The sequence below is a fragment of the Schistocerca serialis genome, chromosome 5 (genome assembly GCF_023864345.2).
Source record: "Schistocerca serialis cubense isolate TAMUIC-IGC-003099 chromosome 5, iqSchSeri2.2, whole genome shotgun sequence".
NCBI lineage: Eukaryota > Metazoa > Arthropoda > Insecta > Orthoptera > Acrididae > Schistocerca > Schistocerca serialis.
In genome coordinates, this window is record NC_064642.1 from 721,004,568 (window position 1) to 721,022,984 (window position 18,417).

At 40.8% G+C, this 18,417-nt stretch overlaps 1 protein-coding gene across 5 annotated transcripts in view; it reads left to right on the forward strand.

The window, feature by feature from the left end:
- Positions 1-437: 437 nt before the first annotated feature.
- LOC126481408 (mesoderm induction early response protein 1) overlaps positions 438-18,417 on the forward strand; it is a 205,221-nt gene continuing 187,241 nt past the window's right edge. For 2 of the 5 annotated variants that reach the window (XM_050105137.1, XM_050105141.1), the window contains exons 1-2: positions 438-541; positions 663-824. In XM_050105137.1, coding sequence (XP_049961094.1) covers positions 752-824 — 73 coding nt within the window. In that variant the 5' untranslated portion in view covers positions 438-541; positions 663-751. Of the gene's footprint in view, positions 542-662; positions 825-18,417 lie in introns of those variants that run through there. The other 3 variants (XM_050105139.1, XM_050105143.1, XM_050105142.1) reach the window with 2 other exon arrangements.

Here is an 18,417-nt window from a genome sequence, read left to right on the forward strand (position 1 = left end):
TTTCCGTTTCTTGCATTTTGTTTGAAGTATTTTTTGCAATACATGTTACTAACACCCAAACCATAACAGAATTTTCTTCATTACGAATTTCTGAGTAAATGAAATAAATTTTGAGGTTGCAACTGGCTAGTCGCTTGGCACTGAAACTGTTCTGTTCTATACAGACAGATGGAGAGCGATTGGTTGATTGAAATTTATTTCAAGTGAACATGCCACATTTGTTGTGATTTGTTGCATGCATAGACATTTGTACATATACTTTGCGCAGCAGATCGTTGCGCGTGGACAGGCCTAGAAACCACCGTGACTATGTTGTGCCATAGTTAAGTTAGACTGTTGTTTGTTGTTCCCGGGGCGCAGAGGGGGAATTATATCGATCATGATAGCGTCGATTTAAGTGTAACATCTCTGGGAATACAGGAAAGTAGTGGCAAAATCTTTGACTTTAGCTTGGTGTGGTGTGTTGTTATACGGAAGCCGAATAAACACAAAAATATACTTGTTAGTAGAAGTTACGTTGGTGACTTTTAGCAGACCAATGGTATGTTTCCTTAATAATTGAGTGTGATAAACGATTACACCTATATAGATGGACATTTTCTTGTTGTTAGAGTTCATTACAGACATTGTCGGATTATGCATTCTTCCCATTCTTTTCGCAGTTGACAATTAACCGACGAGTAACATCGTTTACGAGAGGCAAACATTTAAGCCCTGTCGAACTCTTCTCTGGGTTTATCTGGACAACCTAATGAACGAGCTGAAGTCTTCTAACACTTCTCAAGTGCACTCAGCCCAGGCAGTCATCAATGGGAGTGGACATGGTATGTTTGCCTTTTTTACTAATTGTTTAATTCATCACTCGTACGGTGAAATCACACTTTGTTTTGAAACTCCTTTAGTTCCTGTGTTTACTTCCCCAAACATTTGGACAACTGTTTAGTTCAAGGAAGCAGTGTTTAACTGTTTATAATTTACAGTGTTTATATTTTTTCACTCGGTTATTAATTCAACAGTCATTAGTTCAGTTGACAGGATGATCAACACCGGCTACTCGTCTTTTTCTATACCGTATATCTTGAGATGTGTAGAGATATAAAGACATGGCACAATTTTCGATGTAGAAGACATAAACTTTTAATTAGAAACAATCTCTGACGAAGCAAGACTTGGTCATCAGCTTTAAGGTTACAGGAAATATAGGAAAAGATTTATCTGTGATGTATAATGGGTTCTTCTAAAATCAAATCATATCTCAAAATCGACCTCAAAACCAAAAACACTATCGGTAACTAAACTGCTTTTGCGGCCAGCCTGTCAATTTGTACCCAAGAAGTAAGTAAGCTACTGAAAGACTGCAGTGCTAAAGGTTCAGTGCATGGCAAACTGCTCGTTTATTAAATTGAGAGAAACAGTTTTGTGGGAAGAAAGAAGTTGTCAGGTTCAAAAATATGAGAGTGAAGGATAATTAATTTGAAGCAACTGTCTAATAAAAGAAGCAATTCTTTTGCCAGATTGTGAAAGATTCGATTAAGTAAAACTTCTTATTCAGATTGACCAATGCTCGAATTCTTATGTTAATGGAGAGATAAATTGGCTCAGGCCATGAATTATTTGCTTAATAAATCAAACAACAACTGGCCTTTGGCGGATTATTTGTGTGTAAATTATATATGGCGATTCTGGCATTTGCTAAATCGTTATCCGATGACTGTATTAAGCTTTTTTCTCATTTTCTGAGATTGTTCCAAGTGAATGCTGAGATGGTTTCTTCAAGCATCCACTAGGAGTGATTACCTTTTTGAGCTCTGTTGATAGCGCATCAGTAGCTAATGGTAAACCTCATATTTTTGTTGGGTCTGCTACCAGTTTGCGAGTTCAGATAAACATAATATTTCAGTGGTTCAGCTATTGAACCAAAATATGATTTTAGTTTCATTTTAGGATCAAGTAACCAATATTAACATTCCCACAATTTTTTGAAAATATGTTTTGAATTCTAAACTCTAATTTCATTTCTTCTGTTGTTAATGGAAGCAGAGTTGAAATTTCCTGACACTCCTGTCACTCCAGGTGACTTCCAGCATGACATCTTCATGCCAAACTATTGCTGATTCTATCTGCAATCTGTGTCCTATTTGTGTTAGGTGATTAGTACAGGTGTTAATTTTTTGTCCAAGGTATTAGGAAGACATACAAACTCTGTGGCTACCTGAAATAAATAAATAATTAAAGTTTATTTCTGAAAATGAAAAAAAAAACGTGATAATGAAAATGTTTTACAGTATACTTGGTTCTAGGACACTACCCATCTGCTTTCATCCGTGATGTAACTGCTCTGTGCCATGATGTGTTCTGTACATCATTGATCTGTGATGTGTGTGTTTGAGGTGGAAGTGAAATTTTCTTGTAGAGGGCACAGTTTATGAAGAGGTAGTGCGCTCTAGCGGTTGTGTCATTCAGTGTGCTACTGTCGTGGTGATGTGGACTGTACAAAATTATGTGGTGACACAATGGAATATATTGTGCAGAATGTTGTGACATAAAACAATGTTGTAAATTCTAAACTGTACTCTTAGGTATGTGCGTAACCACTTCATAAGTGGATCAGTACTTTTAATTGAATTTAATTGAAAACATTGTTCCACTTACCTTCTCCCATGTTTTCATTCAAAACATAGTTTATTCTACATTCTCCCATGATTAATTAAAAAAACGTTGATCCACCTGCAATGTTTTTCATCTTCTCATGTGTTCCACTGTATTGTCGTATCCAATTCATCATTCCTCAAGTACGCTTCCCATAATTCACCGGGCGTACAGTTACCGGCTGGAACACACAACAGGAAAACCACCAACACTGTAAGTGCACCTTTACTCTAGGGTTGAGTTATATAGATAAACTGAAGATTGGAGTACTGGCTGTTGTAATTGCGAGGGGGGGGGGGGGTGTTATTGCTATCCTGGGCTAGGGTTGAGCTATATAAGTGACCTAAAGATTGATATATTGGCATTTGTAGTGGTTATTCATACCCTGATGTCGTGTTGAGGTATATTGGTAAGCTGGAGAGTGGGACACTGGGTTTTGTGCTGGTGGGAGTGGTTTTTGATATCCTGATCTAGAGTTGAGCTATATAGGTGATCTGGAGATTATAGAATGAAGGCTTTCATGGCCAGATGACACAGCTGCTGGTAAATCTTTTGGGATGTGAGGTCGTGGTCCAAGAAACTGTTCTATTCCTGACCTTTCGCCCAGGACTGTGCTGGTCATCCTCATAGGTGCTCTTCCACTGAGTCTTGTCGACTGACTGGTCGGACATCTGAGAGCAACATAAATACTGTAGGAAAGGGGGCATGGTTAAAGTAACATGTGATGAGCAGAGATAAAACTTAACTTCCAATTTTCATCTTGCCAAAGATAAAACTGTCTAGCAATTCTGCAGAGCTACTGCCCATATGTTGGTGAGTTTCATTGCATCCTCTTTCCTATTAAAATTATCCTGATGATTATAAATTACAATGACTTCTCTACATAGTTGTGGATAATAATTTGACGTTGCAGATAAAATTTTTGTTTCAGAAAACTTCACTTCATGGTTTCCTGATGGAAGAGCATGCTCTGCTACAGCCCATTTCTCTATAGTTTGTAGTTGGCAAAGACTTTTGTGCTCTTTTAGCCATGTATTTATGCTCCTCTTGGTAGTTCCAATATAAACTTTGCCACATGAGCACGGAATTTTGTGTACATCACATGTCGACAGAGGAGGGTGTTTATCCTTCACAGATCGGAGTACTTGACTTAGTTTCTTTGTTGGTCTACAGACTGGTCTGATATCATGTTTCTGTAAGATCATAACGATCTGATCCATTACTTTCGTAATAAAAGGGAGAGAAACTGTGTTTTTCCGTTATTGTGGTTCATCCTTTGCCTGCTGAAGTACCTCAAAGCATGTGCAATATGGGTCCCAAAGGAGCTGACGTGTCTACACAAGGAAAGAAGGTTGAGAGAGTGCACAGAGCTAAAGGAATATTATGAAAGAGAAAGTGAGCACTTCCTCAATAAAATTTTAACTTGTAATGAAACTTGGGTTCACTGTTATGAGCCAGAATCAAAAAGACAAAGTGGAAGCACACCAACTCACGTGTCAAGAGAAAATTGGAAACCCAAGCATCAGCAGGAAAGTCATGTTGACTCTCATGAAAGCCATGAGAGAGAGAGACGTGGATCTCAGAGGAGAGATGTGTTTCTGCAGCAAGACAATGCATGTCCTCATATTGCTCAACTAACCTGTGAAACCATTGACAAAATGGGCTGGGAAGTACTGCCTCATCCCCCAGTCTTGATTTCCACTTGTGTGGTGCACTGAAGGTGGAAAGAGGTTCCAGGACAATGAGAACATGAAAAAGTTTGTGGGAAATTGGTTCAAACATCAAGATAAAGAGTTCTTTGCACCCGAAATAAAAAAAGCTTGTAGCCCATTGGAACAAGTGCATGAATGTTCAAGGGGATCATGTTGAAAAGTGGAAAAAGTATTGTTTTGTAAAAATAAATGCTGTTTTCTCCAGACCAATTTGTCTCTTTAATTATTGAATGACCTTCATATTTGTACTCTAAACATCACCATATAATTATTTCGTTCCCCCTAGACATTTTATATCACTGGGTAAGCGGTCAACATTTTTTGTTGCAGCATTGTGCACCTCTTTCTGTGCTAAAGGCAACCTTAATGTTGAGTAATGAATGTCATTTTTCTTTCTAGTATCGTAATTAAGTACCTCATTGTTTGTTTTGAACTGTAGTGGATTATTTACTACAGACTTCATGAGGGAGTAAATATACTGTGAAGCATTAGTGAGAATGCTGAACTCCTTAAACAGATGTCTACAAGATGATCGCGGGTGAGCACCACATATTACTCTTACAGCACGTTTTGGGGCAATGAAGACCTTTTTTCTTAATGATGAGTTGCACCAGAACTTTATTCCATATGACATTACTGAATGAAAATAAGCAAAATATGCCAACTTATTGATTTTTGTCTCCCCAAAATTTTCAGTGATTCTAAGTGCAAATGTGGCTGAACTAAGTTGTTTTAGGAGTTCCAAAATGTGTTTTTTCCACTTTACATTCTCATCAATATGGACACCTAGGAATTTTGGAGTTTCCACCATATGTTTTATTTCACCTCCATGTGTTACACTTATCACTGGTGCAGTGCCCCTAGAAGTGCAGAACTGATGTGTCTTTCTGAAATTCAGGGTGAGACCATTCGCAGAAAACCAGTAAATGATACTTTTGAGAGCTTTGTTCGCCATTTCTTCCATTTCTGTATGTATACTGGGAGTGATAACAATACTGATGTCATTTGCAAAAAGAACTAATTCTGTTTGTTGTACATTAGGTGGCAGATCATTTACATATATGAGAAACTAGTGGACCTAAGATTGAGCCTTGGGGAACCCCATATGTGATTTCTCCCCAGTCAGAATTATGTCCCTGGCTGTTGGTTGAATTACTTTTAAGTACATCTTTCTGCATTCTTTTGGTTAGATATGACATGATCCATTGGTTGATTATACCATCAATCCCATAAAACTTCAATTTTTCTTGGAGTATACTATGATTTACACAATCAGATGCCTTGGATAGATCACAGAAAATACCTACCAGTGTTCATTTTTTATTTAATGTTTGTAATATCTGTTGTGTGAACATGTAAATGGCATTCTCAGTAGAGCAACCCTTCTGAAACCCAAACTTTGATTTGCTGAGGATGATATTGTTGCCAAGATGAGATACTATTCTAGAGTACATCACCTTCTCAAAAATTTTGGAAAATGATGTCAGCGGTGAAATAGGTCAGTAGTTACTGACGTCTCTCTTATCTTGTTTCTTAAAGAGGGGTTTAACAACGGCATATTTTAGTCTCTCTGGAAAAATACCTTGAGTTAGTGATGCATTACATATTTCGGACAATACCATACATATCATACGGGAACAAATCTTTAGTACTCTATTGGAAACACAATCAAAACCAGAAAAGCTTTTATTCTTGAGAGAATGTATGACCCTCTTAATGTCAGAAGTTGGTGGTACATTCATATGATGTAATTTTATGAGAGTTACTTCTTCAACATATTGCTGTGATATTTCTCTTGAACTGTTGGTCCCTCTGCTTTCTACTTTGTTTAAGAAATGATTTTTAACTACATTTGCTACCTGTGACATGCCATTTATAAGCCTTCCATTCAATTCCATAGTAATGTTATCCTCTTCTGTGGTTGGTTGTCATGTGTCTTGCTTCATTATATTCCATATTGCCTTAACTCTGTTGTCAGACATACTGATTTCTGACATTATGTGCATGCTTCTTGATTTTTTGATAACCTTTCTTAGTAATTTTGAGTAGTTTTGTAGTGTGCAACTACTGCAGGGTCTCTACTTTTTCTTGCCAAAAGATACATTTCCCTTTTCCTTTCACAATAGACTTTAATCCCCTTACTGATCCATGTCCCTTCTGATTAGCTTATGTGGGAAGCTATTTTGAAATACTTACATGAATTTATTATGGAATAGGTTGTTTGTTGTAAACTGCTCTTATAAACATTTGCCCTGTAGTCATTAATGATAGTAACTGACTTCCACTACAGTGTATCCACACTGTAAGGCAGTATGTCATTTATCCTGACTAACTGTGTCATGATCAGAGAGATCATTTGTTAATGAGTTATTTATTTTCCTCAATACGCTGGCTGTAAGGTCCTTCATAAGTTTTTTGTACTGTCCTGACGTTAAAAGGTTCAAAATTTTGCTTTGATAATCCTCTGTATTCATAACAATAGTAGCATTCCCTTTATCAGCAGGAAGAACCACTGCCTCTTCATCTGCATTTAAATCTCTGAGAGCCTTCCTCTCACCTTTCATTAAATTAAATTCCAAAGGTTTACTGTGGCATAAGACCATGGTGGTTTCAATTCAAATTGCATTTGCAGTTTCCTTGGGAACATTTCATATACCTGCTTCTATATGCACGATAATATCCTCAACTAGTACTCTCTTATGTGTCACAGGATAGTTTCCTTCTTTAGCAAGGACGGAAATCTCGTCTTGAGATAACACTCTCTCCGACTTGTTAATAACAGTATCAGACATCACCGTATTGCTTGTAGTTGCTACATTAGTTTGTAACTTTCCGAACTTTTTCTTATGTCTACTAGTAGACGTTTCCATCACGGCTTTGATAGATGTAAGTGTAAGGTAATCTATTTTATTCCACAGATCTATCTGTACCTTACTAGCAAGGAATAAATGTGGTTTCAGTGACTTACGGTCAACAGAATCCATTTTTCGTCTTGTATGGCTGACTCATATATAAAAGATTCATGTCATTTTATTGAGAAACTTGAAGGGTTAATTCTGGCTACTGTCCTTATTCACTATGATGCCAGTTAGTGAAGCTATGATTTTTATAACGGAATATTTCTCCAGGAGATTTGACTGCTCTTTTTTGAAATTGCCGTATTTCAAGTCAGTTCCAGTGGGATAATGAATTTATGAGCAACTTGATGGTGTAGCAATGGGTAACTCATTAGGTCCTGCGATCACAATTTCTGTATGTAGAAATTCGAACCATCGGCTGATAAAGGTTTGTAGATGACATGTTTGTGGTTTGGTCCCATGGTAGAAAGGCTTTGGACAATTCTTTGACCATCTGAATAAAATTAATAAAAAAATCCAGTTCACCATGGAAATGGAAAATGATAATAGGATATCTTTCTTGGATGTTATGAGACAGTCTGATGGAAATTTGGGACAACAATTTTTTTTGGAAAGCAACACATACGGGCAGATATTTCCATAAAAACTCCAATCATTATCCACAACAAAAGAGAGGTGTCACTAAAAGTCTTGTCGATAGAGCCAAATGGATATGCACATCGGAACACTTGGACGCTGAAATTAAACATCTGAAGTAGGCTTTCGAGAAACTTTTGGCCATAGAACAGAAGACTGAAGGACAAGGATGAAGCGAAACAATGGAAAAATACAGTTTCTCTCCCTTTTATGAAAATAGTAATGGATCAGATCTGTAAGGCTTTACAGAAACATGACATCAGCCCAGTCTTTAGACCAACAAAGATAAATAAGTCAAGTACTCCAGTCTGTGAAGGAAAAACACCCTCCTCTGTTGACATGTGGTGTATACAAAATTCTGTGTACATATGGTATAGTTCATATTGGAACTGCCTAGAGGAGCATAACTACACGGCTAAAAGAGCACAAAAGTCTTTGCCGACTATGAAATATAGAGAAATTAGCTGTAGCAGAGCATGCTCTTCAGTCAGGAAACCACTAAGTGAAGTTTTATGAAACAAAAATTTTGTCTGCAATGTCAAATTATTATCCACAACTATGTACAGAAGCAATTGAAATTTATAAGCATGAGGATAATTTTAATAGGAAAGAGGAGGCAATTAAACTTGGCAGCATATGAACAGTAGCTCTGCAGAATCACTAGACAGTTTTATCTTTGACGAGATGAAAATTGGTAGTTAAGTTTTATCTCTGACAAGAATTATCTCTGCTCAACACATGTTACTTTGACCATGCCCCCTTCCCTACAGTATTTATGTCGTTCTCGGACGTCTGACCAGTCAGGCTGCAAGACTCAGTGGAGTAGCACTTCTGAGGATGTCCAGCACAGTCCTGGACAAAAGGTCAGGAACAGAAGAGTTTCTGGGACCACAACCTCACATCCCGAAAGTTTTACCAGCAGATCTGAAGATTGTCATACCAGATTTAGTAGCTGGGGGAAGGAGGAGGGGTGCTGTTGGTATTTTGGTCTAGGGTTGAGCTACATAGGTGATTGGAGACTGGGATACTGACTGTTGTTGTGGGGAGGGTTTGTTGGTATCCTGTCTATATTTGAGTTATATAGATGAACTGGAGATCAGAAAACTGGCTTTTGTAGTTGTGGTGAGGATGGGGGTTATTGCTAATATCTTGGTTTAGGGTTGAGCTACATAGGTTAACTGGAGATTGGGATAATGTGATCTTATGGTGTGTTTCATATGGTTTTGTTGAGTTTTATTTTTTACCAGTTTCAAGTGTAATTTTTCCCCATTGTTGTGTCTCTAATGGTGGTGTTTCTATTATTGAATTTTTAGTTTGTCCCCACCCGAAACCCCCTGTTTTCTCACATTTGTCCCACTGATTTCATTGGGTTCAGTCAGTGTATTGGTTTTGATGGTATTTGTATTTTTGCGGGCGTTATGATTTATTTTTTTCAAAATGTTGCATATGCTCAATAAAGGGGTTTTTGGCATGGTGATGATGTCATTGGTCAAAGCAGATGGGTGGAATCCCAGTCTCTAGAAATGCCAAATTTTGTAATCAGCAACACAGACAAATTCAGAATATTCTCCAACACTGTCTTTGAAATAAACATGCCCTGTTTGCTACCTGAAAATAACAGAAGTAAACAGACTAAAGGAACAACTCTTTGTGTATTTTGACAATACATAAACCATTCATTAAAGTAACACAATAGTGGAAAATCCAGGATGGATTGACAGTGTTATGATAAGGATATATTGTTACTGGTTATATACAGGAGATGTTGGGTGACAGACAGACAGACATACAACAAAAATAGCTGCACCATACATTAATATGTTACTTACATTATGTGCCTTTTGTATGTGAAACATTCTTTAGTAAAGCCACTTTAAAAAAGTGGAAGAGTAGTAATGTAGACAATTACAGGCAAATATCCTTGTTGATTGTGATTTTTTTTTTTTTTTTTTAAACACAGGATGTAAATAGTAATACATCTAGGTCCATGTGATCTTCCAGACATGTGGCTTGCTGACAGGAAAGATGTATCAACAGAAAATGCAATTCATTCTTTTGTGTGTGATGCACTTGTAGGACTAAATACTAATTTGACAGTGGATATCTTTTTTTTTATTTTATTTACCAAAAACCTTTTATATGTACCATACGTTTTAGAACTTTATCGAATTTGGTTGGGGACTGAAATGGTATAGAATAAAAAAGATAAGCTACTTGTAGAGTATCAATGAGCAGGAAAGAGATTTGAATCAGATTGACACACTGTAACATGGGGGTGCCTTGGGCTTTGATTGTGGTATCTTTCTTTTCTTAATGTGCGTGTCTAGTCTGAAATTAACATGTCAGGCGATATCAGAAGTTCAGTTTGTAAATCACAGGAGTGTCAGTGAAAGACATGGGATGTAAAATAATGATTTTGCTGTTGTAAGTCTGCTTCTTCAGTGACTCAGATTTTATTAAACACATATGTAGCCTACAAATAATTCATAGAAAGTAAATAGTTCCTAACTCTTCTGGAAACACGCAAAACAAAAGGCTTCTATATGTTGATACCTCGTGGTTGATACACTACTTTCGAAGGTTGATGAATGACTCACGTGTTAGTCAGCAGGAGAGCAGTGTTCATAGGTTCGACTGGGGAGCACCCAAATATGAACCGTGCTCTCACCAAATCCATTTACTGTCAGTTCATTCGTCCAAAGCACAGTGGTTGGTTGAGCAGTTTGCAAGAACTGTACTACACTAGGCAGACAGGCTACCCCATGGGGCCAGATGCAGTAGGTAAGTAACAAGAAGTCCAAATCACAATCAAGGAGAAAACCACATCACACAGGTTTGTCATCAACACGTACACTGGAGAGCTTGCTGTAAACATCAACTGGTTGATGAGTGTGCGGCAGTCCGCAACAGTCCACAAATGTGCCGCATGACCTGGCACTGGCAGATGTACCCTTCCTCACCATGGCTAGCAACCTCACTGGATGCATGCATAATTATATTGAGTGGTCTATTGATAAATCTGGCGGATCACAAGATTAGCAAAAAGGGTAGTGGAAAACTTAAGCTCTTGGTTTACTGAAAACAGATTAACTGCAACATAACCCAGTGCATACGGTTTCTGTCATTGAAATTTTGTTGAACCAAGGTTGGTGGAGAAAGGAACTAAGTAACTTTCACATTTTTATTTTTTCATGTAAATGTATTAAATAGGCAAAGGCTCATGTTACAGTGATTGAGTTTCTTTCTCCACCGCATATCACGTCTTGCAGCTGTCCATAATGTCGATGGGCTTGTAGTGTGCCACAGGCATAACAAGCCAGTAATTTGGCACCAACTTTATGATGTGTCATTGTTACTGTTCACTGTTGCTATGACAGGGTTGCCACAAGTTCTGGAAATCAGGGAATTTCAAATGTGTTAGGGAAATTTGAAAAACACTCTGGAGAAATCTCACTTTTGTCGCAGTAGATGAATTGGTTTGTTTACTGAGATGTCATGCTCTTAGTTGGCTGGGCACAGCTGAGTACGTGAGCCACTTCCGTACTCCCTCATTCTTATTGCTTCTTCCCTTTCTACCTCTCCCCTCAGCTTGCAGTCAGTGCTGTCACCACTTCTTGCTGCTAGCTGCTGTCAAGAGACGGGGAGGCGTGAGGAGTGGTTTGTTTGGACCTGATTCTCAAGAGATTTTTGATACAGCAGCCGGAGACAGCTGTCATGTGTGCATGATTTCTGAGTGATTGTGGGAATGTGTGCATGCTCTCGTTTTCTGACAAAGGCTGTGCCCAAAAATTTAGTTGAGAGAGCTTGATTGTCTTTTCTACGTGCCTGTCTGTGGCTCAGCAATCATCTTTACGATGAGTTGCTACCTATCCTCATTAGTATTGATTCTCAGAGTATTCGTGCAAGTTATCTGTTGCCTGGATTGATCACAGTGGTCTCATTTCATCAATATGGTGTTTGTGACGTGTAAATAGCTGGCCACACCAGTGGACTTCCATGATGGGCCAAAACCGCAGGCCATTTCTGTGGGTGTCTGTAACGGTTCGGGCCTGCCAATCTGAAGCCTGTCATTTCCCACTAATGTGTAGGCCCTGTCCACCGTGTCTAGTCTCACCGATCTGCCTGCTGGCCAAGTATGTTTGTGTGGCATAATGTGGCAGATTTTCACGGTTTATCCATGGACTCAGGACTGCAGTGCTCCTCAGCAGGCCAGAGGTCGTGGGCATGGATTTTAGTAATTGTGACAGTCTCACCGCAAGTATGTTGTAGAATGCTGTGTTTTATAGACATTTTACTTATTCTAATACATTTTGACACTTCAAAAGTAGTTTACGTATTATAAAATGTGGATGCTAAGAGGAAGAAAGTTGTGGCAGTCACCGGCAGTTTGTACGCTATGCACTTAAGTATCTCTTGAAAGAAAAACGACACAATACCTGTAAAATAGTAGACATAACACAGTGGGTAATAACCGACACTAACAAACATAGTAGAACCAACATTTTATTGGCAGACACCTATGGTGTTAGTTTACATAACTCTTCCCTGCCTTATACACTTATTTCAAGATGCCTACCTTTTCTGAGGTGAAGATATTTTAAATCCGTCTTGCGACTTCAATGAAATGCATATTTTTGTCACCAAATGTGTTTACTGGAATAAAATAACATCAGTGGTATTAATGAAACACACACACCACATGGCTTGCTTTCTCCATCTAAAACAGTTGATGTTAGTACTTAAGATTTTTACTCACACGTTTAGAAATACAGAAGTCCTTACATTTTTTGTCAATTGAAGAGTTCCTAGATAACAGAACACACCATGTCATTCTCAATGGAGAGAAGTCTTCCGAAGTAAGAGTGATTTCAGGTGTGCCGCAGGGGGGTGTCGTAGGACCGTTGCTATTCACAATATACATAAATGACCTTGTGGATGACATCGGAAGTTCACTGAGGCTTTTTGCGAATGATGCTGTGGTGTATCAAGAGGTTGTAACAATGGAAAATTGTACTGAAGTGCAGGAGGATCTGCAACGAATTGACACATGGTGCAGGGAATGGCAATTGAATCTCAATGTAGACAAGTGTAATGTGCTGTGAATACATAGAAAGATAGTTCCCTTATCATTTAGCTACAAAATAGTGGGTCAGCAACTGGAAGCAGTTAATTCCATAAATTATCTGGGAGTACGCGTTAGGAGTGATTTAAAATGGAATGATCATATAAAGTTGATCGTCGGTGAAGCAGATGCCAGACTGAGATTCATTGGAAGAATCCTAATGAAATGCAATCTGAAAACAAAGGAAGTAGGTTACAGTACGCTTGTTCGCCCACTGCTTGAATACTGCTCAGCAGTGTGGGATCCGTACCAGATAGGGTTGATAGAAGAGATAGAGAAGATCCAACGGAGAGCAGCGCCCTTCGTTACAGGATCATTTAGTAATCGCGAAAGCGTTACGGAGATGCTAGATAAACTCCAGTGGAAGACTCTGCATGAGAGACGCTCAGTAGCTCGGTACGGGCTTTTGTTAAAGTTTCGGGAACATACCTTCACCGAATAGTCAAGCAGTATATTGCTCCCTCCTACGTATATCTCGCGAAGAGACCAAGAGGATAAAATCAGAAAGATTAGAGCCCACACAGAAGCATACCGACAATCCTTCTTTCCACGAACAATACGAGACTGGAATAGAAGGGAGAGCCGATAGAGGTACTCAGGGTACCCTCCGCCACACACCGTCACGTGGCTTGCGGAATATGGATGTAGATGTAGATGTAGAATTTATATCTTTACTTACCCATGCCCCCCAGGGGGCCCACAGATCTTTTTTGGGTATGCGTGTGGCGCATGTGGGTCTGTGAGATATTGCAGCCTTTATTCTTTTCCAGGCTGCTTTACCTTCTTCTTTTCCCTTTGCTCCTTTCTTTCCTTCTCTTGGTGTGCATCTTTATGTTGGCCCAACTATCCTCATGACTTTGCTTCTTCTTGCGGTTTTGGTTGCTTTTTCCTCCTCCTTTTTGGCTTTTTTCCCCCTCAGGGATTTGATCTCCATCTCCAAATTTGAAATCTGTAGTGTGAGCCAGATGGCGAAGAACTCCCTCCCTAGCACCTTCCCCGTGGGTTCCTCCTCCTCCTCCTCTTCCTCTTCCTCCTGCTCCTCCTCCTCCTCCCCCCTTTCCTTCTCCTCTCCCTTTTCCCCCTTCCCCTCCCTCCCCCCCAAAGCTCTTTGGCCTCCTTGCTAGGGCACCAGCTCGATAGCCAGTCCATGTAGTGGGGCTGTTGTGTACCCATCTGGCTGTGCCCCCTGACGACACAGGGATCACACTGCTGGTACTTGCACTGTGAACACCTTGTGCAAGCCTAGGAGTGGTTGCCCATCTTTTTGGGGTGTCGAAACTCCCGGCAATGACCGTCCTGCCAGGCAGCCATTGCTGTGACTGGGTGACACTCACGAGGCGAGCCCCTGTTCAGAGTGTGTGGTACCAGGACGGACATTTGGCACATGAAATGTGTTAAACTCCCTGGCCACTCTACTGCTTCCTCAACACAGTTCTGTCTCAGTTCCTGTTTCTGCCTTCCTGGCCTTACTCTCCTTCGATACACTGGGAGGTGGACCAGGTCTGCCGGCTTGGGGCGAAACCCTTTCCAGCTTCCTGATCTGTATCAGGACCAACGGAGAGACTTGTGCCACCACCAAACCCCTTTTCTTTGTGACAAGTTCAGTGAAGTTGAGTCATTAACCAAGATGAGATCTGGCTCTCTCCTTATAAAGACAACTTCTGTCAGTCAGCTTCCCTCTGTGCTTGCGACCGTTTAGGGGACATCCCCGTGACTATCGTTCCTCACAAGCCACTCAATACGACACAGGATGTAATTTTCCATAGGGACCTTCTCCTCCAGGTCGATAATGAACTTACAGCTAATCTGGAACAACATGGCATTCATTTCGTCTAGCATGTCCAGAAAGGCCCTACGGACCATCGTATAGACAAAGGTGCTTTCATAATTGCATTTGAGGGGGATACCGTGCCGAAGAAGGTCAAGGTAATGGTGTACAGGTGCAACGTGAAACCGTACATTTCGCCTTCTATGTGTTGCTTTCATTGCCTCAAGTTCAGCCACATGTCCTTGTGATGTGATGCCACTTCCATCTGTGGTGACTGAGGCCGCCCTCTTGCCGTTGCACCCCACTGCCTAACTGTGTAAACTGCTCTGGTCTCCATTCTCCCCACTCACCAGTGTGTCCAGTGTTGTTGTTGTTGTTGTTGTTGTTGTGGTCTTCAGTCCACAGACTGGTTAGATGCAGCTCTCCATACTACTCTATCCTTTCCAAGCTCCTTCATCTCCAAGTAACTACTGCACGCTACATCCTTCTGATTTGCTTAATGTATTCATCTCTTGGTCTTCCTCTAAGATTTTTACCCTCCATGCTGCCCTCCAATACCAACTTGGTGATCCCTTGGTGCCTTAGAACATGTCCTACCAACCAATCCCTTCTTTTAGTCAAGTTGTGCCACAAATTTCTGTTCTCCCCAGTTCTGTTCAGTACCTCCTCATTAGTTACGTGATCTACCCATCTAATCTTAAGCAGTCTTCTATAGCACCACGTTTCGACAGCTTCTATTCTCTTCTTGTCTAAACTACTTATCGTCCATGTTTCACCACCATACAAGGCTACACTCCATACAAATACTTTTAGAAAAGAATTACCTACACTTAAATCTATACTTGATGTTAACAAATTTCTCTTCTTCAGAAACACTTTTCTTGCCATTGCCAGTGTACATTTTATATTCTCTCCACTTCGACCATCATCAGTTATTTTGCTCCCTAAATAGCAAAACTCATCTACTAGTTTAAGTATCTCATTTCCTAATCTAATTCCCTCAGCATCACCTGATTTAATTCGACTATGTTCCATTATCCTCATTTGCCTTTGTTGCTGTTCATCTTATATCCTCCTTTGAAGACACTGCCCATTCCGTTCAACAGCTCTTCCAGGTCCTTTGCTGTATCTAACAGAATTACAATGTCATTGGCAAACCTCAAAGTTTTTATTTCTTCTCCGTGGATTTTAATTCCTATTCCAAATTTTTCTTTTGTTTCCTTTACTGTTTCTTCAATATAAAAATTGAATAACATCAGGGATAGGCTACAACCCTGTCTCTTCCTCTTCCCAACCACTGCTTCCCTTTCAGGCCCCTCAGCCCTTATAACTGCCATATGGTTTCTGAACATTTTGTAAATAGCCTTGCGCTCTCTGTATTTGACCCCTGCCACTTTCAGAATTTGAAAGAGAGTATTCCAGTCAACGTTTTCAAAAGCTTTCTCTAAGTCTACAAATTCTAGAAACTTAGGGTTGCCTTTCCTTAATCTGTCTTCTAAGATAAGTAGTAGGGTCAGGTTTGCCTCATGTGTTCCAACATTTCTACAGAATCCAAACTGATCTTCCCCAATGTTGGATTCTACCAGCTTTTTCATTCGTCTTTAAAGAATTTGTGTTGCAGCTGTCACTTATTAAACTGATAGTTCAGTAATTTTCACACCTGTCAATGCCTGCTTTCTTTGGGTTTGGAATTATTATCCAGTGTACGGTGTCCAGTGTACATGAAGGAAAAAAGAATTCAGGGAATAAAGATCCATGACCATCTCAGCTACTTTGAGGCCCGGAAGAAGTTTGGCAGACTTCATCCTGTAAATCTGCCCTCTACCTTTGCTTCAGTTACATCTGCCCCTCCTCACCCCCTACCCCCATTGTGCCCTCCTTCCCTTTCCTCACCCTTGGCGGCTCCCATCCCTTCCCCTCCAGGAGCTCCTCCTCCTCCTCTTCCTCCTCGGCCAGGGAAGACATCCTCTTCTCTGGCTCCTACTAGGGATGGGGGTCCGTCTTGTAACAACCCTTCCTGGCATTCTCAGCACACGAAGCTTGCACCCTCAGGCCAGAGGAGAGGCCTGTACCCCGAGGGCCCAAAGCTACCCACTCTGTCTGATCCCAACATCACTGCCACCTATTCCCTTACTGATAACGTCTCTCCTCTCCCTCTGAGGGGAAAAGAAGCAGCAGCATAAGTGAAAGGACATGGCTTCCCTGGCTTCCTGAAGGGCTCTGCCCCCTCCACCTCATCCTGAATCAAGACCTTTTATGAATGTCACCCCATCCTCATTGGTGACAACCACTGACCAAGTGGCATGACCTCTCTTCGGCTTCTTTATGCCTCATCTGGACTCTCAGCACATGGTAGTCCAGTGGAATTGCAAGGGATATTATTGTCATCTCCTGGAAATACAATGCCTTGTTTCCTCCTGCTCTTCTTTCTGTCTTGCTCTTCAAGAAACGTACTTTCATGATGACCACTCTCCAACATTTCATGTTATTGGGCATTTTGCTGGAACTGTGCCGGCCTCGGCATAGCGTGCGTCTGCACATTGGTTTGCACCAATGTCTTTAGTGACTGGATCCCCCGTCATACCAACCTGGAAGCAATAGCAGTTAGAGTGTAGACGACTCTGGCAATCACCATTTGCAATGTCTACCTCTCTACAGGTAGGCCATTTCCTTATGTTGAACTGTTTACCCTTAATACAGCAACTCCTGCCCCCTTATCTTCTCCTTAGTGACTTCAGTGCATACCACAATCTGTGGGGGAGTGCCACTTCATCGGGTAGGGGACTTCTACTTGCCCAACTTACTACAGACATTGATTTGTGTCTCCTCAATGGCTGTTCCTCTACCCATGTCAGTGCCGCTCATGGAACCTTTATTGCTATCGATCTCACAATCTCCTCGCCTCTCTCGTGGCTTGCCTACATTAGTCACCCCATGGTCATCTTCGTGACAGTGACCACTTTCCAGTAATTCTGTCACTCCCCTGCTGCCATGAGGCAGACAGACCCCCACGTTAGACATTCCACAGGGCCAGTTGGCATTACTTAAGTCTGCTACGCACTTCAGCACCTCTCTCTTGAATTGCATTGATGCAGTTGTATAGGGCATCTCTACCACTATTCTTCATGTGGCTGGCACTGCTGTGTCGCTATCCACAGCACCCTCATTGTGTAGCGGTACCATTGTGGACCAAGGATGTAGCAGTCGCTGTCCAGGACAGCTGACGGGCAATGCAGCAATTTAAATGACATCCTTCCCAGACCATCCTCCCTGCTTTTAAGTGTCTCCATGCTAAGGCTCATTATCATATTAAGTGGAGTAAAAAGGAGTGCTGGGAGCACTATGTTTCCTCCCTGGAGATTTATAGCTCTTTACCACAGATCTGGTCCAAACTCTCTAACCTTCTGGGCCACCAGCAACGGTCAACTGTCCCGGGGCTTATCCTCCAAGATGCTCTTGTCTGCTGATCCATTAGCCTTGTTGAACACATCGCGACACACTAAGCGATAGCATCAGTGTCCTCTTCCTATCCTGCTACCTTTCTCCAACACAAACACTGAATTGAACAGACCCCCTCTGTTTCAACCATCGCCAAGCTGAACCCTATAATGAACCTATCACTGAATGGGAATTCTTTTTTTTAGGCACTATCTACTCAGTGTCTTCAACTGC